The 22,608-nt window shown below is 47.1% G+C and overlaps 2 protein-coding genes across 6 annotated transcripts; both read right to left on the minus strand.

Annotated features, from left to right (window-relative positions):
* Positions 1–2,956: 2,956 nt before the first annotated feature.
* SERPINF1 (serpin family F member 1) lies at positions 2,957–10,163 on the minus strand. The gene is made up of 8 exons (XM_080563409.1): positions 10,007–10,163; positions 7,381–7,466; positions 6,776–6,977; positions 6,541–6,696; positions 5,539–5,742; positions 4,577–4,719; positions 3,750–3,960; positions 2,957–3,369 (listed from the first exon to the last, which is right to left on the minus strand). The coding sequence occupies exons 2-8, from the start codon at positions 7,456–7,458 to the stop codon at positions 3,110–3,112; spliced, it is 1,254 nt and encodes a 417-aa protein (XP_080419535.1). The 5' UTR covers positions 7,459–7,466; positions 10,007–10,163; the 3' UTR covers positions 2,957–3,109.
* A 3,582-nt stretch (positions 10,164–13,745) lies between these two features.
* SERPINF2 (serpin family F member 2) lies at positions 13,746–22,600 on the minus strand. Of its 5 annotated transcripts, none has more exons than XM_080563402.1 (10): positions 22,468–22,600; positions 21,487–21,605; positions 20,330–20,393; positions 19,577–19,639; positions 18,198–18,606; positions 17,767–17,910; positions 17,370–17,573; positions 16,393–16,535; positions 15,608–15,812; positions 13,746–14,781 (listed from the first exon to the last, which is right to left on the minus strand). In XM_080563402.1, exons 1-10 carry the CDS (start codon positions 22,492–22,494, stop codon positions 14,456–14,458), a joined length of 1,704 nt encoding a protein of 567 aa, XP_080419528.1. In that variant the 5' UTR covers positions 22,495–22,600; the 3' UTR covers positions 13,746–14,455. The 5 variants fall into 5 exon arrangements, with proteins under 5 accessions (XP_080419528.1, XP_080419527.1, XP_080419529.1 ...); XM_080563401.1 differs by having other exon boundaries at positions 20,330–20,411; positions 22,468–22,509; XM_080563403.1 differs by lacking the exon at positions 22,468–22,600 and having other exon boundaries at positions 20,330–20,545; positions 21,487–22,141.
* Between the last annotated feature and the right edge of the window lie 8 nt (positions 22,601–22,608).

Raw genomic sequence — 22,608 nt, forward strand, 5'->3', positions numbered from 1 at the left:
AAGTAAGCTTTGAGTTGAATGTGAGCAGGAATGATCACAGGGATGATTTCCACAGGGGGAAGACGTGCTTTGTTGTTCAAATGAAGCTTGTGCGCGCTCAGTCAGCAGAGAGAGCCTGTCACGGCATTTACGAGACCTTCAGCGACAAATCAAGAAAGCGTTAGAACTGCTAAGAGACAGCAGGGCTGGTAAGGCTCAGCTTTCTGCTTTAAGGTCAGCAGCTCATGAGTACGCATCAGGAGACATGGTTCTGGCCGTGAGATGGCACTGTTGCTTACGTAGTTGAGGTCCCCTGGCATGAAGCCTGGTGTCCCTGGGGACTTGAGCTTTAAGTTTTTTATACTCCTGATCTGGGTGTTAATCTAAGTCACACATTGTTCCATAGTGACTAAAAGAACTCGGGATAACTTTGGAGTTATGCATTCTCAGGCCTTGCTTTCCTGGAGCGAGTCTGGCCAGCCCTGCATTAGAGTGAGGAGGGTTGCAGAGGAAGTAGATGTTGAATCCGAACCAAATCCAGCTCGAGTTGTGTAAGATACAGAGATGAGAGTGGACTGGTTTCATTTCATGGATCATGTCAATCCAGAGACTGGCCACTAAGATGAACTTTATATCCTGTTTTATAGATGAGGCTATCAAAATGCTCCTGAAGTGTCAGATGGATGCTAGAAACTTCTTGTCACCGGAGCATTTGCTGATGGGAGAGATGGAGGATCATCTGGCACAGGTCTATGCTACTCTTGGTATGGCATTGTCTTCTCACTCAAGATTGTCTTTAGTTTTCTGAACTTTGAATTTAACAAGACTAGCATTTTCCCTGACTAGCCTTTTTACTTTTCCCCTACTGCATTTCTCTAGTTTTGACAGTAGAGCTCTCAGAAAGACTGCTTTAGCTAAAACTGTGTTCCCATCTGTTAAAGAACAGTGTGATCTCACTTTCTTCTAGTTTCCTTGTCCTGGTTCAGAGGACAGCAACCTCTCAAGAATGCTGTGTGCATAGTTCATCATGCTTTGCATAATGCTGTCAAACTCTGGATGACTGTGACTCTAAACAGTATTTATTCATGGTGATTTGTTTGTTTGGTTTTTTTTTTCCCAATCAGGAAAGTGGCAGGAAGCAGCCAGACACCTGGAGAGAAGTATTCAGATTGTAGAAACGCATCACGGGCCATCAAGTGTAGAAATGGGTCATGAACTTTTCAAACTGGCACAAATTCTCTTCAATGGGTAAAGTTGCTTTCATTCTCTCTCCCTTCCCTGCACCACTCCTGTGTGTCTGACACAATATCACGGCAGGCGGTCCTTGGCACCTTGCAGGACCTTAGGCACGGGTACAAGAGTTGTATACTACTCAAATGCAAGTTCATTAACCCTAATGGGGTTCACTTGTCCTTTATGCCTCTCTTTGGACCCATTTCTTTGCTTTGTGCCTCCCTATTCTTTTCCATTCCCTGGCTCCGTTTCTCCCCATCCTATTGTTTTATTCTAACAACTAGTCACCCTCAATGTTTACGTGGCTGTACAATGTTGCTGACATCTTTCCAAACAAGGAAATAAAATCTCCTTGCTCTGTTTCGACCCTCTTCTGACAAGCAAATCCCCAGACTACGGCACGTCTTTTAACAACACCTCCCTTTAACTGTCTGAATTTTAGCGGGAGCTGCAGCGAGGAAGTAGTGCATACATATACTCAATGTTTTAGTTTTTTGTCCATCTCTTTAATTTTTTTTAACCCATCCTCCCTTTGCAGCTGAAGTGCGTGCTATTTGCCTGGTGTTGAAAGGCAGTGGAGGGTAGGATCTATACCCGTGAACAGGCTTAGGTTTTTTGGGGGAAGGGTCGAAGGTTGTGCAAGTCAAGGGAGCTGAGTTAAGTATTTTGTATACTCTTCTTACTCACTTCCTATTTCAGATTTGCAGTTTCTGAAGCTCTGAGCACAATTCAAAGAGCAGAGAAGATTCTGACAGTGCACTGTGGTCCTCAGAGTACTCAGATCCGGGAACTACAAGAGATGAAGACCTGTCTGTTAGAGCTTCCCAGAAGCATCCTTCAGAGGACTTAATTTCCCTATCAAAGGAAGCTGCAATGTGATCTTTCATCAAAGCTAAGTTTTGTGTGGTAAGGTAGTCATGTAGTACAAGCTGGAAAATTGCGTGTAACATCTTGAGTGAAATCTGAAATGCTCTTTAGTGAGACTGTTGTAAATAAAATGACCGGTTTTAACCTGAGGGGTCTGCGTGTGCTGTGGTGGAAATAGATGCTGTTGTAGAGTTTCTGCATATGGGTTTGAAGCAAATGCCTGAGATGCTCACAAGTGTGTTTCTAGAGATGTGAGTCTCCCATGAGTGGTACTCTGCTGGTCACGAACATGCAGTCATCCAGACCACGTTGCCTTTTACTTCTAATACCATTGAAGCGCTTTCTTTCTTGTCAGTGTGAAATGTAAATGGTTGGAGTGGATGAGGCAGCAGGCTGGGAAGTGCAAACTTACAAGCTGTAAGAGGAGATTTAGATTAGATATAAGGAAGAAATTGTTTACTATGAGGGTGGTGAGGCACTGGAACAGGTTGCCCAGAGAAGTTATGGATTCCCCATCCCTGGATGTGTTCAGGACCAGGTTGGATGGGGCTTTGAGCCCCTCTGGTGGGAGGTGTCTCTGCCTATGGCAGGGCGATTGGAATTAGATCTTTAAGGTTCTTTCCAACTCAAACAATTCTATGACTCTATGAAGAGGGGACACTGCAGAACTTGGAGGGCTAGCAGCAGTCCCATCAGGGATGAGGGATTCAGTATGAACAACTAGCTTCAGCTTGGAAGATGGGATAGGGGAAAATCCAGTATATACTAGACTGATGTTTGCATATAGGACAGAACTGCATTGGGGCTCAGTCTAGGGAAAATGGGAGTGTGAAAACGTGATGTATACAGGAGAGTCCTTCAAGGAAGAATACTGGGGTTGTGGAGATTAATAGCAAAAGCTCTTTTATTGCAGCATAAAGGCATAAAATTTGCAAGTTGTGTCTTTGTGCAGCAGAGCAGGGAGCGAGTATCCCTCCCAATACCACCCCTTCCATTTGAGCCCTACCATCGCAAATTACTGTGAACGGATCTAAACACTCCTGGGGTCCAGGATCTTTCCAATGAAGAGGAGGGTTCCAGTGGTATCATCTCGCAGCACAAGAAGGAAAGGTCTGTCCACGTGATATTCTATGGGGAAGGTCAGACGAGCAGCATTCACCCCAGGAATCGGTGTGGATTTTTCCCCATCTTCGTTAAGCTCCAGAATTGCCTTGTGTTGCACATGAGATAGCTTAATAGGTTTGGCAGAGATCTTGGTAAAATCAGGTGATGTGAAAAGTGATTGGAGCCCTGGAGGAAAGAAAGAAAATTCCATTAACTAAAGGCATAGATGTCAGATGGAGGAGCGGTACTGCTAATGCTGTGATCCAGGAGGGCATCACATAGCTGCTCAGGTAGAGTTTAATGGGGGCAACGGGGAGAAGAAGTTTAGATCTGCTTGTACTGTGCTTCTCCCTCTGCATCTCAGAAACAGTGTATGAGCTTGATGGACAGATATGATAAAAGTTGAGGAGTCCTGGGCCGAGGTGGTTTAGCTGATGGTGAAATCTGTAAGACTGAGAGCAGGGCCAAACTAATAACCCACCAGCATCATGTTTTCTGTGAGCAGGAAGCAACTTGCCTCCTGCTTTCAGACCTGGCAGTCTGTAGAGGTAGTGTGATGTACATACTTGTCTCCTTTAGAGTGCTGTCAAGTGCCTCTTCATAGTTCAGCTTTAGCTTGGGCAAGCTTAGCACCGCATGGACTGTCTTCAGCTCCTTGTCGACGTCATGGACAAACTCAGAAGTGAGGCTTTCCTCAATCAGAGTCATATTCTGGGTCACCTTCGTAGGCAGGAAGAACATGGCGCTGACTCCTTCTGTCAGTGGCAGCTGGGCAATCTGGAAGGCCAGTTACGAATAAGAAAGGGCCATCCCCACAGGAGACAGTTTTACCCTCCCCTGTACCAGTCCCAGACCTGAACCCTTGGCTGCCTGGTCAGCCTTTCCAGTTAACGTTTTGTCTCCTTATCTGGTTGCTTTTACTGGACATGATGCTCCCTGACCTTTCTTGTGCCCAAGATTTCATCAACCTCTGCTTCCCCCTCTCAATTAGTAGATGGCAAGAGCTCTTTTTCACCTGGTGAATCTAGTGAACTACACTACTGCTTTGGGGGATTCCCGCCTGGGACAGCTTCTTTGAGCTCATGCTACAGTGCAAGATTTGTTGAAAGAAGAAGAGATCGAAAAGTTCTGTGTTCTGTCCCTCTAACCTAACTTTAAATAGAGCAATACAGGCTAGTAGGATCTGCGCATTATTTAAGCTTGGGACTGCTTGTCACACAGCCTATGTGAAAGAAAAATACTCCAAGAATAAGCATAGTGCCTTTCAAAACAGGGATTGCAGAACTAGCCTGATGGGTGGAGTGAGGCTGTCTTCTGGAATAGGTTAACAGGTAAGTGTAGCTGAGCCTGTTCCTCAGTAGGTTTAGATCTTGTGCAATATTTGCTGTCTGACCTTGCAGTTGAGCTCTGAGTCAAAACCATATCGCAGTATGGCCTTGGGCTCTGACATCATGGACACCTTCACAGTTCTGTCCTCATCCAGATGGAAGTCCTTCAGAGCGGTCCTCTTGGTGTCAAACTTGGTTCCCCAAGTCCCTGTTTTTTCAAAGATAAAAGGGAAGGTTTTCTGGAATAATAGCATAGGAAACTGGGCCTGTGTCTACGGCTGAGTAATCTTGTGCTTTGTATATGCATTATTTGTGCTTTAAAAGTTGAGACATAAAGGAATGGTAGTAGAGATGGAAATAGACTGATTGGACCTATTGATTTACTGCCATTTTTAGGCCCCTCCTTTTCATCTGAGAATTGGCTAAAGGAGAAATTAAAAAAAAATAAAAAATCAAGCCAGCTCATGGGTGGAGTAGCTGTTGGGAAGTTGATGTCCACTTATGCAATTACAAAACTATTTTAAAGGGTAACAATTGTGTCCATGCACATAAAGCACTTCTCTCCCCACCTTTGTTTTGCTCCTTGTCTCTAAGCGATAATTCTCCAGGACACTGGATTCTGTAGGTGCTGGCTTGGAGCACGCTCTAGAACAGCTTTCCAGCATCTCCCTCCATGCCCTCTACAGTGTGGTACTAAGGCTCAGTACAGTTTTTAACCTCTGCCTTCCCTAAATGTTAATATTTTCTTTGCCATTGAGTTTTGCTAGCTTACACTTTCTTCTCTGCCCTGTTACTGCAAACAGGTCAAGATTCAGCTTCCCAGGAGCAATAATTCCTCCCTTGAGGACTACTTCTGTTTAGGTAGCATGCATTTTTTTTCTTGTTTATTAAACATGCTCAAACGCTTTCTTCTTATATTCATCTCTGGCAGTCTGTTTGCGCTACTGGCAGTGAGATCATTCCCTCACATCTCTTCTAACATGTACTTAATAGTCCTTCTCTGTAACAGAGTATGCAGCGTTCTTACCCTTGAAGTAAGCAGCCCCAGCAAGGAGAATGCTGACATCTGTGGGCATGTCTTTCATAAACCGCAGAATCCTCCCTTTTGTCTGCTGCCGAACCCAGTTGTTGATTTCTTGAAGGTCTAATTGGGCATTGCCACTTAATGCCCTCAGACGCATTTTGTAGGACTTCTCGAGTTGGCTGTGAAAAGCAGACTTCACCCTCAGTCCTGGGGAACAAAAAGATCAATGTTGCAGTTAGCTCCCTTATCAAAACAATTTCAAGGCTGCAAACTGCAATCCAAAGCCCAGCAGCAGTTCTCTCATAAAACAGATCTGTGGCTGTGTGTATCCTGAAACCTGCTTTGAAAAAGAATGAGCGGAGGAAACTGATTCAGTCCCGTAGCCAGCCATGCTAGGGTATGGAATAACTCTCTCTGAAAAGTAAAGATGAGAGATAACAAGAGAAGGCTTGGACACAGCTATTCCTACATCAATCAATCTGTCTTTTTTTTTTCCAGCTTTTTCTATATGAGCGTAGCTTACTCAGCCTATTGGATTCTGGGAACTAGCATGTTCCAAAGAATAGCTCTCAGCTTTCTCAGCAGATGTTCATTGCATGCTGAAAGCAGATATCTCAAATATTTCTGCAATGAATTAAACAAAGAAAACTGGCTGAATGCTGTCACAAATAGGAAAATGTGATTTGTGGTTCTTGGTAGTTAGCAGCATCTGCCAGGAAACCTAGAGTGAAGGCAAAATCCTCGCAGCAAGTTTCTTCTAAGCCTTGTGCATGCTAGTTGCTCTCTCACCAGTGCCTTTTGGTGCATGTCTGGTCTTTTCACTTATTTATATGTACGCAAACTTTCCAGGCTTTATCTGGAGCAGGAATGCATTCCACACACTGTCTGTTGTGGCTTAACAGTCTGAGAGCCAAGGCTGTTACTGTGGTGCTATTGGTTCAGTGTTTTCTACCTGCTGCTAGTTTATATAGGTAAATTTTGATAGAGGGGAAGAAGGACTTGTACTTTTCTCCAAGATGATACGGGAGGCGCTTTTCAGGCTCTTCTCTGGTCCAGTCACAGCGGCCAGTAGGTCCTTGTAGGTGTTGTGGACCTCAGCTTTGTTAAGTAGATCGTAGAAGAGAGCACGAGAAATGACATCTTCTGTTCGTTCTCCAGCCCCTGCCAACAACAAGGACAACAGCATGAAGGAAGGCCTGGCAAGTCAAACAGCACGTGAAAAAAGGGGGCAGGAACTCACCGAGTGAGAGACCAGAGAGTGCAGTAGCCAGACTGAACGGAGACAGTAGCACATTGGCAGTGGCTGTCCGGCTAGATTGCTGACGGTACAGGTCATAGCCAAAGTTGGAGACTGCAGCTGCCAGCTTGTTTACAGGGCTTTTATAGAATGGATCTTCCTCTTCGACCTCGCCAGCATTAGCTCCATCAGTGGTGGCAGAGTTCTAGCAAGTACAAGGAGCACTTTGTTTAGACTTGCACTTTACAAGGGCAGGTGCAATCATAAGCATTTCAAAGGCAAGCAATCTGCAGACACTCTCCTGTGATCCGCAGAAGTAGTGGCTTAATCTTCCTGATAGAGTGTAGGAATAGTGATTTCGCTTTAAAGCGTCCCAAGAAAGCTGAAGGCAGTGCTCAGGTTGGAATCCCCTGTATCTGCCTCACATCAGGAGATGACTCTAACTGCTTTGGTTTTATCTGCGTAAAGCAGGAGTTAGTCTCATTATGTTGCTAAATAAAAACCTAGTAACTTAGGAGGGTAGCATTTAATCCTTTTGTAAGACTTTCTAAAATTAAATTACCTGCTTCAAGTATGGCTCTCACTCTCTGCTGTTGTCTTCTACTTACCTGCCCAGCAGCCGAATTCTGGGATCTGCTTGGGACAGTTAAAAGACCCAGGAAAAGGAGAACCGCTGGAATCTGCATGCCTGAACCTACAGAGTAAGAACATGACAGTTTGAGCAACTGAGAAAAATACATCTCTGCTGCTCCTGTTTGCTGTACCTGGTTGTGACAGGAACTGCAGTGACATGCTGCTGCTTGTTCCTCTTGATTGTGAAACACACACCTGATCTTAGCTGGGTTTTCTTCTTCTCTAGCTTGCTCGAAGTATTCAGCCAGCCTGGCTCCAATGACTTCAAAATTGGGCAAACACACATGCCTGGGTGTGTCTGAACACAAAAGCAGATGTGTGTGGCCCAAACCACACTGATGCTGGCAGCTACTGAGTGCCATGGTCAAGAAAGGCACTAAATCATATCTTCTGAGTTTTAGACTAAAAATTCAACACATCAGCGTTTATAAAAGGTAGCAAATTCATGTTGTTGAATGGGGCAGAAGAGAAGAACTGTCTGCCTACTGCTCTGGTAAACAAGTTTTCTGCCTCGGGCACTGATTTACCATGTTTCTTGTGTCTGCATGTACTTGGAAGGCTATACTGAATCCTTTGCTTCTTATTTGCAGTTTGATAACAGACCAATAGAAGATCTTTCTTACAAGACAGAGAGGAAAAGGGCTGGGAGTAAATACCTAATGCTGCGCCAGATCTAGAGACAGAGCTTGGCTTATTCCATATTTTTAATGGAGGTGGGAGAAAAGTACCAAACTTTCCAAAGCTGATAAGCTTCCTTCTGTGGAATCCACTTTTAATCACTCCAGCATTGGCATATGTGGCCCTTCCAGACAGATCTGTCTGGTCCAAAGGGCAGTGTGTTAACCCAGGGTTTCACTGCGGGTAAACCAGAGCTACTGCAGAAGTGTCATGCCCCTGAGTACAGACGCCACTGCGGCTGGTCTGAGGCAATATTTATATAGATTCCCAGAAATTAAAGGAAGAGGGTTGTATTTAACTAACCCCTGTGATCCAAGCATCCAGCGAAGTAAGAGAAATAACATGTGTTTCAGATTAACTGCAGCTATAAAGGAAACATGCCTGCTGGTAGAAATACAACTTAAAGCCACGTGGCTACGACAGCCAGAGTTCAGGACCCAGTCTGTTCAGGCAGAGGTTTTCCTTCAGTGAAAGACAGCTCACCGTTTTCCTTTCCTCCCCAAACCCTTTTCTTCTGGAGGTACTTCTGTCTTGGAGAGAGTGGTGTCACGGTGGACGTCTGAAGTTCTCGCGTATGTTTAGGCAGTGTAAGATAAAAGTGGTACCTCTTTTCCATGTGCACTCGCATCGTGCTATCCCAGTTGCTGAGTAGATGAGATATTCTGATGCAGGAAATGCTTATTAAGAGGACTTATTACACTGCAACAAACCATGTTTGGTGGTATGACAGTGGGTATGATGCTGGGATTGCTTGTATCATTGCAGAGCTTTAAAATGAATAGGCACCACGCTGAAACAGAGATGACAAGCCCTGCATGCGTCTAAGCAAAGCTAGGGCATGGCGCTAGGGCTTTTGAGGATGCCTGCACCAGGCGGTGTTCTCGCATGCTGAGCAGAAGAGGTTTGGCCCAGTCTGGTTTGGAGATGGTTTTCCATGGAGCGTAACCTTTTCTCTGAAAAAAAGGTTCAGCACAATCCCTGCTTCCAACTATACTGAGCTCCTGGGAGTATAGGAGCGGAGATTGGTTTTGCAGATTTATATTGTTTTTGCCAGTACTGTCACCAGCTTCATATTTCTCGAACTTTGCCAAAAAGCAATTTCCATTTTAGAAGGACAAAGCCTTTTGCATTTGAATTGGCCTGAACATCTGGATTCTATTTGCATGGCCTTTAGTCCACAGCCAAAAATGCAGAGAGGGAAGAATTTGGTTGGAGAAAAGGTGTTGGATGTTTTCAGGCATGCTATTTCAATCTGTAGCTGCCTTTAAAAAGAAGAGAAGGAGCAACAGCATGCAGCGTGTGATGTTACAGTCAGGAAGGTACAGGAAGAAACGAGAAATGAGCTGAGGAGGAACTTTGCGCCTTGGAGCTGTCTGTTTGCGAAGGCCTGCAGGTGCGAAGTGAAATGTTTTGCTTTCCATCTACAGTGGTACAAGTCTCAAATCGTTTATGAATGCTTCTGATTTTAGGGCTCCTACGAAACAGCACCCACGAGCTCAGACCTCAGGCGATTGCTCCACCCCACAGCACCACTCCTGAGGCATCCTGCGACCACCAGACCTAGAGGAGTTGACTATCGCCAAAATTGTTACCGTTGCAAAGAAAAAGCCTCTTCCCAGCTGCAACACAGGTACTAGAAAGGCAGAAGAGGGGAAAAAAAATCCCCCAGTCCCTGAGCACACGTCTGCCCCGGTGGCAAAGAGGTGCCCTGGGATGCTGCTGGCTGCCAACCCTCGCTGAGATTGCTCACCTACCTGGCGGGCGTCGCGCCTTTTCACGCCTGCAGCAGAACCGTTTTTTTCCCCACTCCCCGGCTCCCCAAGAGCTCCCCAGCATCATCCCTGCACCCTTTACACCCCTGGCACTCCCTGGCCGCTGGCTGCCGACACGGGGGCAGCGCAAGCAGCCCGAGCTGCCCCTTACCTCGGGCTCCTCTCGGCCGCCGCTGCCGCAGCTTCCCAGCGGGTGCGAGCCGGGGCCAGTGTGGGCTCAACGCAGCCACATCTGCTTTTTGCTGCCTCCCCAGCCCAGCCTTCGGCAGGCTTCAGGTTACAGCTTCCCAGGGCGCTCTTAAAGTGCTCTGCTCCCATTTTCTCTTGCTGTGATCCTCTGGCTGAGCTGTGCGCGCTTGTGATGAACCTTCGCCTCCAAAGCAACTGTGCGTTCTGCGATAAGGGCAGTCCAGTGGCTAAAACAGGACCGAGCCAAACGCTCAGCCTTCTTCTTCCCTGCCGTGTTTGAGCAAGCCTTTTATCCCCTCAGTTCTGCCCCATGTCACATGAGAGACTTTCTCCCATCTCGGCGGTACCGTTATTACAGCAGTGCAGAGGAGGTACCGTCACTGCAGCAGCGTTTGAAGATTTAATGGAGAGGCTGCTACAGTGGAAGCAGGATCCAGCTGCCGTTTAAAGCAGTTAAGGGGAAGGTACTCAGCAGTGGTTCTGTCCAGTGATAGTTACTAGTTAACAAGTTATTAACATAACTGGCTGGAAGTTTTTTGGCCAAAAAAAAGGAGAAAAAAAAGAATGAAGAGAATGTTGTAGGACCTATAGAACAATAAGTGGTCTGAACAAGGTAAAGGGGCAGAGGTTAGTTGTTATTTTTAATAGTAGAAGCATCATGGGGAATACTCATCAGTATCCACGTATCTGCCTATTTAAAACAACAGTGTGTTTTTCAAAAGTATTAAGTTGTAAAACTTACAGTAACTAGATATTGCAGAAGATGGAAGATGTGGATTAAAAAAAATAGTGGAAGACAGGTCCACCGAAGGCTGGCGGTGGTCAGACGCAATATCGAGCGGGGCAGCTGAGAGGTGCAACGAGAGAGCAGTTGTTTTTCTTTGTCCCTACTTACACGTTCTTGGTGGTTTTCTGATGTTTTTTTTTTCCCCATTCGTTTGTTACTGGGAGAGACAGAATACTGGGCTGAACTGACACGTAGCTGGCCTGAGCCACTCCAGCTGTTTGTCTATTTGGAAATGCTGAAAGTAAACTCTAGCCAATAATATCAGTGCCCACAGTTTAGGTTTTTATTGAGACATCTTTTGGGGCTGCCAGCCGTGCTGCGAACAGGTAATGAAGAATTACTCATGCGTGCTTGCGCTGGACTTATACAATCCCTCAGATAAGAGGAAAGGATGGTTTTGGAGAAGCATTGGCAGCTGTTTCTGCAAGCAGGAAAAGCAAATCAGGGAGCCTTGCTTTGTGATTAGTCGGTGCTTCAAAGGTAACCCTATAACATGAAGAGCAACAGCTCAGCTCTCAGCTGTTTCTCAGCTTGTTCTGTGAGAAGTCAAATCTGCAGAAAGATGTTTGTGCTTAATAGTTTTCCATCATCCCGTCAGAAATGAGGGTGTTAAATGTGGAGATCTTGTGATGGTTTTTGTCTCATTTTGGTAAATTTTTTTGTACAAATACAGTATTAAAATGCCCTTTATGGAGGGACTACCGGAGAAGTTTTTTATATCTTGTCTGTATCGTCAAATGAAAGCTCATCTGTTTAAATAAAGGCTTGGGTTTAAACCATTTAAATTGGAGTGGCAGTTGTACAGAATGTTATTATAGGCTAAAGCAAGCTTTATTCCTGCAGGTAGAGCATATCCCTGAAATGGTGTATAATACTCATCTAAAGAGATGCAAGGGATTAGATCAGTTCTGTTAAATCAATGGAAATATTTTACTGTTCATTTGTTTGGGGTTCAAGACAGTATGTTCTCCGAACAGTGCTGTGGAAGTAAGTTCTGATGACGTTCATATGAATTTGCTTTAGTAAGGGAAAAAAAATACATCTAATATTAAAGTTATTCAGACTTATTTGATATTCTCAGCCAGCGGCGCAGATGAGTTATAGAGCAGACGCCCAGTGCTAGTCGTGTCTTTTCAGAACAGAGCTCAATCAAAATGAAAGCTTAGCAAAGCGAAGTGGAAGTTCCTGAGCGGAGACATTAATATTACTTTGCATTTTACAAACTGCCTCTTCTGCAGAGTCAGTGGAGTGAGAAGAATCTTAAGGTAGGTGTAACTGTTCATTTGTTCGGCAAAGCACAGTCATGGAGCGCTGCTGTACTGACAAATAAGGTGAAATTAATAGTTTGACAAGAATGCCTTGGAGGAGGAGGGATGGCAGAAAGAAGGAAAATAGGAAATAAGAACTAATGCTGTTCAGGAATCTGAGAAAGAGGGGAAAAATCTTTATAGAAGAGGGGAAACTGGAGGGCAGAGGCATGAAAAGGAAGACTTGTGCTTCAAATTTTGCACAGATTGCAGTGCAACTGAGTGGAATTTAGGGAGGTTAGTGCTGAGGTTTTGTTATCCAAAGCAAGACTTACCTAAGGCATGGGATGGTATTTCTGAACGTTAGGAATGAATCTGTATAAATAAATGAGCTAAAATGTTCCTGCGGGCTAGAGCTATGCCCATATAGTAGGGATGGATTCTTGTGGGTTTACTTGTTAGAATTATATGGCCCCATAATTACACCCTCTTTTTGAAGGGTGCGTGTCATTGCATTGGTCACAGGGGTAGGCATTATCTTTAGCCATTTTTCCCCTTTTAGACTACTAGAAATGTGTAATTGCAGGTTTGAGCCAGTACTTTTTATTCCCCAAAGTCTCCCGCGTCCCTGAAATTCATGGTTAGTGAGTCAGTCCTTCTCTTATTCCAGCAGATGGTGCAGACTATTCAGGGACGGAGGCTCCCAGAAGCATTCTGCGCCTTCCTTTGAGGGAAGGCAGACTTCCCGAGTTAGGAAAACACTGCCAGAAGGATGGCCCTCACGCTCTGTAACTGCTATTTCACAAAAACAGAGCACCATACTCTCTACCCAGAAGCTGAGGGAGTTCAGAAGCAGAATCTGCAATGGACAGCCGTGGTTTTATACAGAAATAGCTGCAGCATGGCAGGCAACGGTGAGTTAGTCTGACCTTTTTACGTAGTAGTGGATGGATTGCTGGGGTGGAGGGTTCCCAAGGATCTTTAATGATAGCAGTGCACATCTGGAGTAAGCTGCATCTGAACAAGGAGCTAGGGAGTTGTGCCCGTCTCAGGCAGTAGTGAAGCTGTGACAAGACATTGCCCTTCGCAACAACAGGGGGAAAGCGCTGACATTCAGCTACAGGCATCACAGTCTGCCCCTCCTTTCCCTGGAAACCTTTGCAGATATTCATAGGATTGTGCTGTTGAGCCAGGAGTATTCCAGTAGACCACCAATTCCCAGATAGCTGCCTAATCGACATCTTCGAATCTCTTGGCAGCTGTCATCAGGGGTCAGGTTTTGCTCCAGAGAAAGGTTAAGGCCTGCCGTATCTCTGCTCATCAGTGCACTGCTGTTCACAGGCAAAATACCCTCCTGGTCCCAATGCCGCGCAGCTCATGCTCTGTTCGAGGAATTCAGCTCTTTTCACAAAAGCAGCTCTGAACAAGCGAGTCAAACACAGTTTGCAAACTAACTCTGCAAGTGAGATGCCCAAAGCTTATTGGACTCCCCATTATCGTCTGTGACAAGGTATAGCAAGGAGCAGATCCTTTGTAAATCCCCTCCTATCTTTGTGTATTTAATGCCCAGAGTATTTTTTTTTCTCCTAATCTTTGCAATTATTCAAGTTGCTTGCCTATTTCCATTCTCAGTTGGGTCTTTCAATGTAACACCTTAAGCAAACGTCTTCTGCTTTACTCTTTATTATTCTGCCAACATAAAAATTACTAAAAAACGCTTTATAAAATAAGCCATGAAAAATCTAGCATTACTCAAGAACCTAGAATTTCCCAGGAGAAGGATTGGAGGTAAGGATCCAAAGGGATTTCCCTCACTGTAGACCCCAACAGCCAAGGAGTGGGGAAAAGGCAATGTCTGAGAAGAGCCTGTCTGAAATGGCTCTGCCTCATCCCAGGGCAGACAAGTGGGTGCTACTCCAGTTGATTTAGAGGTCGTTTTCTAGGTGGGCACAGATAGTTTTCAGAGGAACACTTTGAGGAATGCATGTTCACAGGAACTGCGGAAGGAAGAGCCATATTAATATCCCTGGCTGCTGTCCAAGCTGCCAGATGCTAATGATAATTCGGGGCTATGGGGGACTCTAATAAGAGCTTAATAAAGACTCTAATAAGAGTCTGGGGACAAGGAAGCCTCCCTTCCAGGACTGAGAGGCAGAGCAAGCTTTTCAGGGTCAACAGAGGGGAACCTCAGCCAGGAAAAGCTTCTCAGGGCTGGAATGGGATATCCCAGGGCCGGTCTCTAGGGATCTGTAAAGGAAAACAAGCAAGGGATTGCCTTCTGTGACCTCGAAGGGAGGTCTCCAGTGACAGGAGGCCCCTCTTAGCGGGTCCAGAGGGCCAGGTGGCAGTCCCAGGTTGCTTAGGCTCTGCTCCTCTCTTATTTGGGCATGGGGTACTCCTTGTCATCTCTTGCATCAGGCGAGTGCCGTGGCTCTTTTAGCTGGGGAGCAGCGTTGGGGTTAGGGTTCTGGACACTGCCTATAAAAAGCGGGACGCCCATTTCTTCTTCAAAGATAATGAAGAGAAAGGGCCGGTCAAGGCTGAAGGCCGAGAGCGAGCGTGATATCACAACGCTGGTAGCAGCAGATCCTTCCACCCCGTCTTCTTTAAGCTCCAGGCTGGACTGATGCTGGATACTGGATACAAAAAGAGACTCATCTGAGATCTTCTGGAGGTCTGGGCTTGTGAACAGCTCCTGGAGGCCTACGGAGGAATGAAACTTAAATTAGCCTTTCCCATTTGGTGCCACCAACTGCAATTTTCCTCAAAAATTGAATTCTAAATAAAGCAGTTCCCTGATTTCTTGTTACACGCGTTGTCCAGCATGGAGGACCGCAGAACTGGCAGGCAACCACAATAAAAGCTGCAGTCCAACCAGGTTCTCCAGCCCCTCACAGTACAAAGAGCTGAGGGTGCCAAAACCAGAGCAGTTTTTACATGCTTGTCCACCTCTTTTAGAGCAGTGGTGTCAGAACTTAAGGCCTTCCTTAAAAAGCAACAGCAGGTCTGAAGTCTCTTTCCTGTTAGGCTGGAAACAGTTTTACAGAGGAGATTTTTTTTTTTTTAAAGCAATTTACAAAAAAAGTAAACTCGATTTATTCTCGTGTAGAGATTCAGTGGATAGTGTTTAATTTCAATAAGATCTCAATTCCAGATTTTGTGATCTGTGTTCTCTCAGCAATTTATATGTCCTGGACACCATTTTAAATGACAAAGAAAGTTGACACACAGCGGGAAGTTGGTCTTGGCTACAAATAGGGGAATAGGAAGACCTCATAAAGATTCTGAGGAAGTGAGAAAGCTGCGTTCCCTATAGTATCATCTCGTTAGAGCAAAACAGTTGGTGCTAGGCAAGCAGAGAGTAAGGAAGAGGAGAGGAATAAGAAACGAAAGGGTTTGGATGTTATCTGGAGCAAAGCTGTGAGGCACAGCTTTCGAAACAAGGCTGGTAGTTTTTAGTGCTAGTGAACAGATGCCATGCAGATTGATCAGATTCGCTTATTCTGCCCAAATCCTGTTAGAGCCTTACCCATTTGACTGAGAACATTGTTGAGTTCCAGCTGGTAATCCAATTTCATTTTGGGTATCTTCACTGTGGTGGGTACCTCTTTGGGGAAAAGCCTGCATAGCTGTCCGTAAGGGAAGTTCTCCAGCACGTGAGAGGTATTCCAACTGTACTGGTTCGGTACAATGACCACAAAACTCACGTTACCCTTAAAGGGAAACTTGGCCACCTGGAAAGAAAAGCAACCAGAAGAATTTATAGAAGGAAAGTCCAGAAAATAACATTTTTAATGTGTTCTTTTTCTGATTCGTCTACAGAGCCAGTATAGCTGTAGGACAAAAACAACCTGTTGGGAAGGTATATGGGTTCTTCAGGGGGAGAAAGCTTGTTGGAATAACAGCATCGGATTTTACTATTTAGCCACTGACTGGTAAAGATTAAACACGTGGCAGGGTGGAAGCTTACATGTATAAACATTGTACCCACACTTGCAATAGCTGTATCCCGAAGGATTCCAACAGTGCAGTGTTTAGGGGAACTCCTTTCCACATTTTCTCATTCATTTTAACTTAGAGATTTAAAATTACATTAATTTTCACTTAGTAGGAATAGCTGTGTTTTTTCTAAGAGACTGAGAGCAAAAGTTCAACATTCTTGCTAGAAGCAAGGACAAGTGATGCTTATTAAAATTGTGTGTGTGCTATTCTTGTTAAAAAAACATTTGTATTTTGAAGAGAACATTTGCAGTCAGTGAAATAAAATAGCAAGAGGAAACTCCAGTCAAAACCTGTGCTTTTAGAGAGCCCTACCTGAACGTCATGGGACTCCAGTGTAAACCAGCTCAGGGAGTACCTCTGGGCTTTCATCATCTCAACTGAGACCACAAAATCATCGTCAAGGTGGAATACATCTGGTGAAGTGAAGGCAGCATCAAACTTATTCTTCCAAAACCCTGTCAAAATAAAAGTTGAGAATTCAGTGAAGTTACGTTTGGGTAGGAAAACACAAACTGCCTAGCTGACGCTCCTATCGCGAGTTCTCAGACAAGGCAGATAGAGACCAGGCAAGTAGAAATACAGTGAAGTCGGTACCGAGGCTGGAGGAACCCTAACAACAGGAAGCCCTTATCTTCCAGAGAGGGACTATGGGATAACAAAAGGAACTAGGATTAATCCTCATGCCTCAGCGTGGGAGATTACTGAAGGCTATGAAGATAAAGCCATGTACGCTTGTGAAGTGCTTTGAAAAAAATGAAGTGTCGCTTTGTGTTGCGTACAGTGAAACGGGTGCTCCAAAACCAAGCTTAAAAATATTTGCAGATTTACCCTGGAAGCATTTGGTCTTTGATGCACAGCCCTCAGGGAGTTAAAAGAGGAAGACGTGCCTGACCACCACACTGTAGTCAGAAATAAATCCACAGAAGCTGCCTCCAAGCTGTATGGTTGGTGTGCAGCGGGCTGCATGTGACCTGCTTTGGTTAAGATGAGCAGTGATGTGCGGCTGTCTGGGATCCTGAACCAGGACACAAAAATACCACAGGTTCCACCTGCTGTATTCTGACTCTACAGTCAAGCAACATTTTTAGCACATGTGAAAGAGTTGGGGATCATTACTGTAAAGAAATCAAAGCAAGAGGAACAGCAGATGCACAAGAAAAGAACAAGCAGATTGACTAGCAGGAAGCAATAAAAAGAGATGCCATTCAACTACAGCGTTGGCAGAAAACTAGATTTCTAACTATTCCTCGAGATGATCAGGCTTGAAAAGTAAGACCTGTGGAGCTCACCATGGAAATGGATTGCATTGAGCAAGAGCATCACTGTGTTTTCAGGGAGCTGCTGCAGGAAGGTGGGTATTTGCCCATTAGTTGCCTCCTTTACCCACTTGTTTATGGCCTCGACGTCATCCTCGCTGCTCCCAGAAAGGCTCACAGGCTTTGCCCCATAGAATTTTTCTGAATCCTCCAGGAACTTCTCTTTCACCTCAAATCCTAGCAGAGAGGAAGAATTCCATGTGAAGTCACCATACCTTGAAAAAAATTGCTCAGTATGCATGATGCTCCCCAGGGGAAGCACTTAGGGAAACAGAAATATGTTCCCAGTACAGCAGCAGGCTCCCATCTCTCTCTGTCACTCTGAGAGTTTTATCCCACATCCCTAGGGACCACCTGAGCCAGCTCTCACCTTTCTGCAGGTACACCCGCGACGCAAGGCTGAGCGTGGCTTCTGCCAGCCTTCTGCGAAGGGTGCTCAGCATGTGGTGGAGACAGGGCACGGATTCCAAGTGCATCACCTCCAGCAGGTGCTTCTCGGTCTGGTTTGCTGCTCCTAAAGCAAAGGCAAATCCCCGTTAGTTCATGCCCGTGTAGTGGAAAACAGGGACATTACTCTCCTTTTAGAAAGATAGGGTGCCTTACAAAAGATGCTGGAGAAATGTGAGAGGAGGATCCTCAACACGGGCTACAGAGAGCAGCTTTAATTGTAATAGTCCCTAATTAAAGCTGCGGGAGTGGGTTTAAGTGGAAGGTGCAGCATTTTGCACATTGGCTCCTGGTGCCTCCAGGAGGGGGTGCAAGGAAAGGCAGGAACGGGTGCTTTGGTAGTGCAGAATTTACCCAGTGCCAGGTGGGACAAGGCGAGGGCGATGCTGAGGGGAGACAGGATCACGTTGCTTCTGTCAGACTCCTGCTGGACCTCTCTCAGGAGATCGATGCTGAATTTCATCAACCCTTTTGCTAGCCTCTGGCTCTTCTTCCAGGTTATGTCACAGCTTTGGTTGTCTTCATCCTCTCCTTCCTCTTCAGAAGAGAGGACTTCCCCAGCCAGTTCCTGTCCGTGACAGTTCCCAGCCCCAGCTGTGGCCGTATCTTCAGGGCTCTCATCATTCTCGATTCCTTCTGGGGTGGTGGGGAAAGGTAACGCCGTTCCGTAGGCCTCCTCCCAGGCGTCTGAGAGCTTTGCATCCGGCAGGGTTGGGACAGCTCCTGGCAGAGCAGCCAGTACCTTTTCATCTCCTTTCAGGTCCTGGGGAGAAACGAGAAGGGTAGAGCAGTGGGAAAGCAGGAGCACTGCCTCCCTAGTGGGTTTGACACTACAATTAAATGGGCTGAGAAAACTCCAACTTCTCTACTCTCGTGGCGACCTTGCTTTGATTTACGTTTTAACCTTGAGGTTAACAGCACCTCCGTAAGGTTGGAAAAATGGATGTCTTTATGCCAGGAAAATGGACTCGAGTCGGGGGCTTGCAGTGGTTCCCCCTCTGCCTGCTCTCAGGGCCTGCCCCAGGTAAATGAACCCAGCAGACCTGCTGCGGGGACAGGAGCCGCCACCTGCTCAGCCTCAACCTTGATTTCACCTCCTCCTCTCACATATTTTGGGACTGCGGATCTGCCTCATGCATCGGTCAGCACCCTCTGCTGCTGTCACAGCCTTGATCCGTTCTGGCTCAGATCCTCCTCCAGGCATCTGTCTCCTCTTGACTCGTCTGTTTTATTCCATTGCTTCTTTCCAAAATCCTCATTTTCCAGTTGTCTAAGCTTTAGACTATAGCACTGCTGCTATTGTCCTTATATTTGCAGGGTCTTAAACACGTGCTTTTGCCTCAGATCTCGCTGTTCTCACCAGCATTTGGATGACATTCCTCTGCTGCTCGGTGGTTAGCATCAGCTACGAGCCTTTCTCCTTCTCATCCTCACAGCTAGTTGTTTTCTTCATCTTCCCTTAGCAGTCAGGAGTGAAATAATTCACCTGCCAGTCCCTGCACGGTCAGCTGCTGACATTTACTCCGTGCTGCCCAGCTACCTGGGCTGGAGCATCCAACACAACGGAGCACAGCGTCGGCAGCAGCAGCAGGTGAGGCAGGGAGGGAAGTCTGCACAAAATGGACTTCTTGCACTGCCACTGCTAGATCACACTGCCTGGGCTCAGCCTGGAAAACCGCTGCAAGTACACGGTGTAAGAGCAAGTCCCTGGGATGGAACCGGTGGCTGCTTACCTTCAGGTTCACGACTTCATCTAAGGAGAGATGCTGTTGCTCAATGGCCTGAGCCAAAGGGAGCTGGAAAGGAAAACAGCAAAGTCAGGTCGCTGATAAATTTCCTCCGAATTTCCAGTCGGTCTTCTCCGCCCCTACTCCTAACACATTCCCATGGGGCCAGGTCAGAAGCTGGCAGCAGCCTGGCTGCGGCAGTCCTGAGGTGCTCGTGTGGCTGTAGCAGGGACAAGGCTTTAGGATGCAGAAACAGGGACAGTGGGGTCCGCTGAGGGGACGTGGAAATGAGCAGGAGCTGGGAGAGGCTGCAAATGCTGCTGGATTTGTTTGGAAAGGGACTGGGTAAGAAGGGTATGAAATAATGTATTCTTCAGGCAGTTTTGCAATCTCAGATCTGAAAGGGATCCAGATTTAAAACAGAGGGGAAAAAAAAAAGCTGTTATTAAAACAATGTCCTATTAACCCCTGAATGTCACGGTCACTAAATACAATTGAAGCCAAGTTTCTAAAGATTTTCTACAGAAATCCCCTTGAGTAATGGGAACATCCACCAACATTTTAGATAGGGAAAGGCAGATTAGAAACCTTCCTGCACTGGGGCACAAGCTAACGCCGTAGCGGGGTAGCAATGTCCTCCACAGCTCACGCAGAAACGTCAGGCAGTATTTGCCCCAGAGGCTGGAGAACAACCTCGCTGCCTTTGCCCTTTTTGCTGGCCAGGAGAGGCCCCAAAACCACGGGAGGGAAGCGACTTACCCGTAGCTGAGTGTGCAGAGCAGATAGGCAGAGCAGCAACAGCCCCCAGAGCAACACCATATTTCTGGAACAGAAGGACCAGCTGAGAGAGGAGTTATTTCCAGCTGCCTGGCAGCAGCAAGCTGAGCTTATTCAGGTCTACAGGGAGAAAATTATCAACCTGGCCAAACAGGTTGGCGCAGGAGCTTGCAGAAGGCAGTAGGGAGATGAACAATGCTGCAAAGAAACAACACAGGACTCCTGGGTCCAACGCCAAGGCAGAGAAATCAGAGAGGAACGGGGGACCGGTGCCGGATCAGAGCTGTAACCACAGCTAGGCTCTCGCACGACACTTTCTTGCTAGGAAACTGCATTTCTGACCCCAACACCCTCATTCATTTGGATTGCAAATGGTATTTCCCTAATCAGCCCTACACACATTGTGCCTCTGGAAGAAGACGAGAGCCTCTGCTCCTTCCGCGTGCAAAGCACCGAGGTGCGGGCACGGCGTCCTTTCTCGGCTGTGCCCCAGCTCTTTTGAGAAGGGATACTAACCTGTTTCTGCGGGGCCACAGGCACTCAGCAAGTGCTGCCTGGGAGGGAATTTGCAGGTAGGAAGCACGACACCAGCGCAATTTATCAGCACTTAGTCCTGGAATAGAGAGTCCTCCCCTTCCCAGCACTTGCCTTCCCCCTTTGCCGGCAAACCCGGCCTCTCCCACCCCTGTGCTTCAGTTCCAGTACAGGACAGGGGGAGCTTCCAGGGCCGTGGATGAAACCCCACCCTCCCCCTGGCCACTGCTTCAACCAGCTACTTTTCCTGCTCGAACAGAAATAACCCCTCTTTTCTTTAACATGGACCCTCCATCCAGAACCCAGGCATTGCCGTGGTAGCTGTATGCTTAATTCCTGGGGCTGCTTTCCACTCTCCAAGCAGTCCCAGCTTTGACCTGAAACTGCTGGGCTGCAACCCCAGCTGCCAAGCAGCAGAGGCAAAACTTGAGACCGCGTCATGCCCCCTCACCCCAAATCCTGCAGCCACATATGACCCCAAACGCCCCGTACTTTGTGGTGCCCATCCTTTAACTCTGCCAGTCCTACACCCTCCCCGGGAAAGCACTATTGCTCCTTGGAAATGCCCCCATTTCTCAACAAATCCTCCTTTGCGTGCCCCTTACCTGTTGTTGGTGTCCACGTTGGAGCTGGCACCTGCTTTGGCCCGGCCGATGGCTCTGCATGGGGCACAGCCTCTTGCCCAGCCCTCCGACCCACCGAGAGCGACCTTCAGCACCACCCCCTGTTTGAGAATTTGGCAAGCAAATATTGACTTACAGCATCCGGTTAAACATTTGTTTGGGGCATAAGAGTGAGTTTGTGGTGTATCTGGAGATGGGGAGACAATTTATGCTGCTGCACCCTCAAAACAGTATTAACCTTGAGTTTACCAGCTCTGAAACGTTATTTCTGCTGATGGGAGAAGTCAGCTGCCCTAGCAGTGGCTCTGCTTTCCATGCACCCCCTGTGCTGGGAATGCTCCCTTTTATTCATAACTCCAGTGAAAATGTAGGGCTCGGTATTTACTGCCACAGGGCTCTCTCTGGTTTGGGAATTTTCTTTGCAGGAAGCCTCAGCTATTTCCTCCCCGCAGCCCGGCTGCTTGTGCTGCAGCGAGCACGAGGCACGGTTTTTAACAGCGAGCAGGTGCCCGGGGCCCCGTGGCCATGGACCCAGGCGGCGTGCGGGCTGGGCATCTGAGAGCAGCTGCTGCCTCTCCGGGGCACAGCAGGAGCCGGAGCCCTGTCAGCAGTTGGCCCTGCAGCGCATGCACTGCTCGGGTACGGAGGAAAGGTCCTGGGGACAGGCAGAACTCCAGCAGCGTTGTCCAGTTTCGTGCCGCATGCAGAAACAAGTGACCCTTCCCAGCACGGGATACGGCTCCGGCCACGTCCTCAGCGTGACAGGAGTTCCTAAGGACTGCAGCAGTTGCAGCCATCCTTCCCTTGTGACAGCTCACGGTTTCCAAACTCACCCCAGGCGGTGGGAACGAACGGAGCTGGAGCTGTGCTCTGCAACCCGAAACTCCCTCGGGACATAGCACTGCAACACAGGGAGCTTCTTCCCCTTGGAAAGCGGATCCAAGCCCTGTGCAGCAGTCCTACCTTACAGCCGGGGCATCTTCGCAGCATCCCTCTTCCAGGACCACGAGTGGTGCCTGAATGCAGAGCTGCAGCCAACGCACCGAGCCGCGCCGCACCTGGGCCCCTTCAGTGCACCCAGCCCGGCACCGAGCGCTCCTCCAC

The sequence above is a fragment of the Anser brachyrhynchus genome (genome assembly GCF_964034855.1).
Source record: "Anser brachyrhynchus genome assembly, chromosome: 20".
NCBI lineage: Eukaryota > Metazoa > Chordata > Aves > Anseriformes > Anatidae > Anser > Anser brachyrhynchus.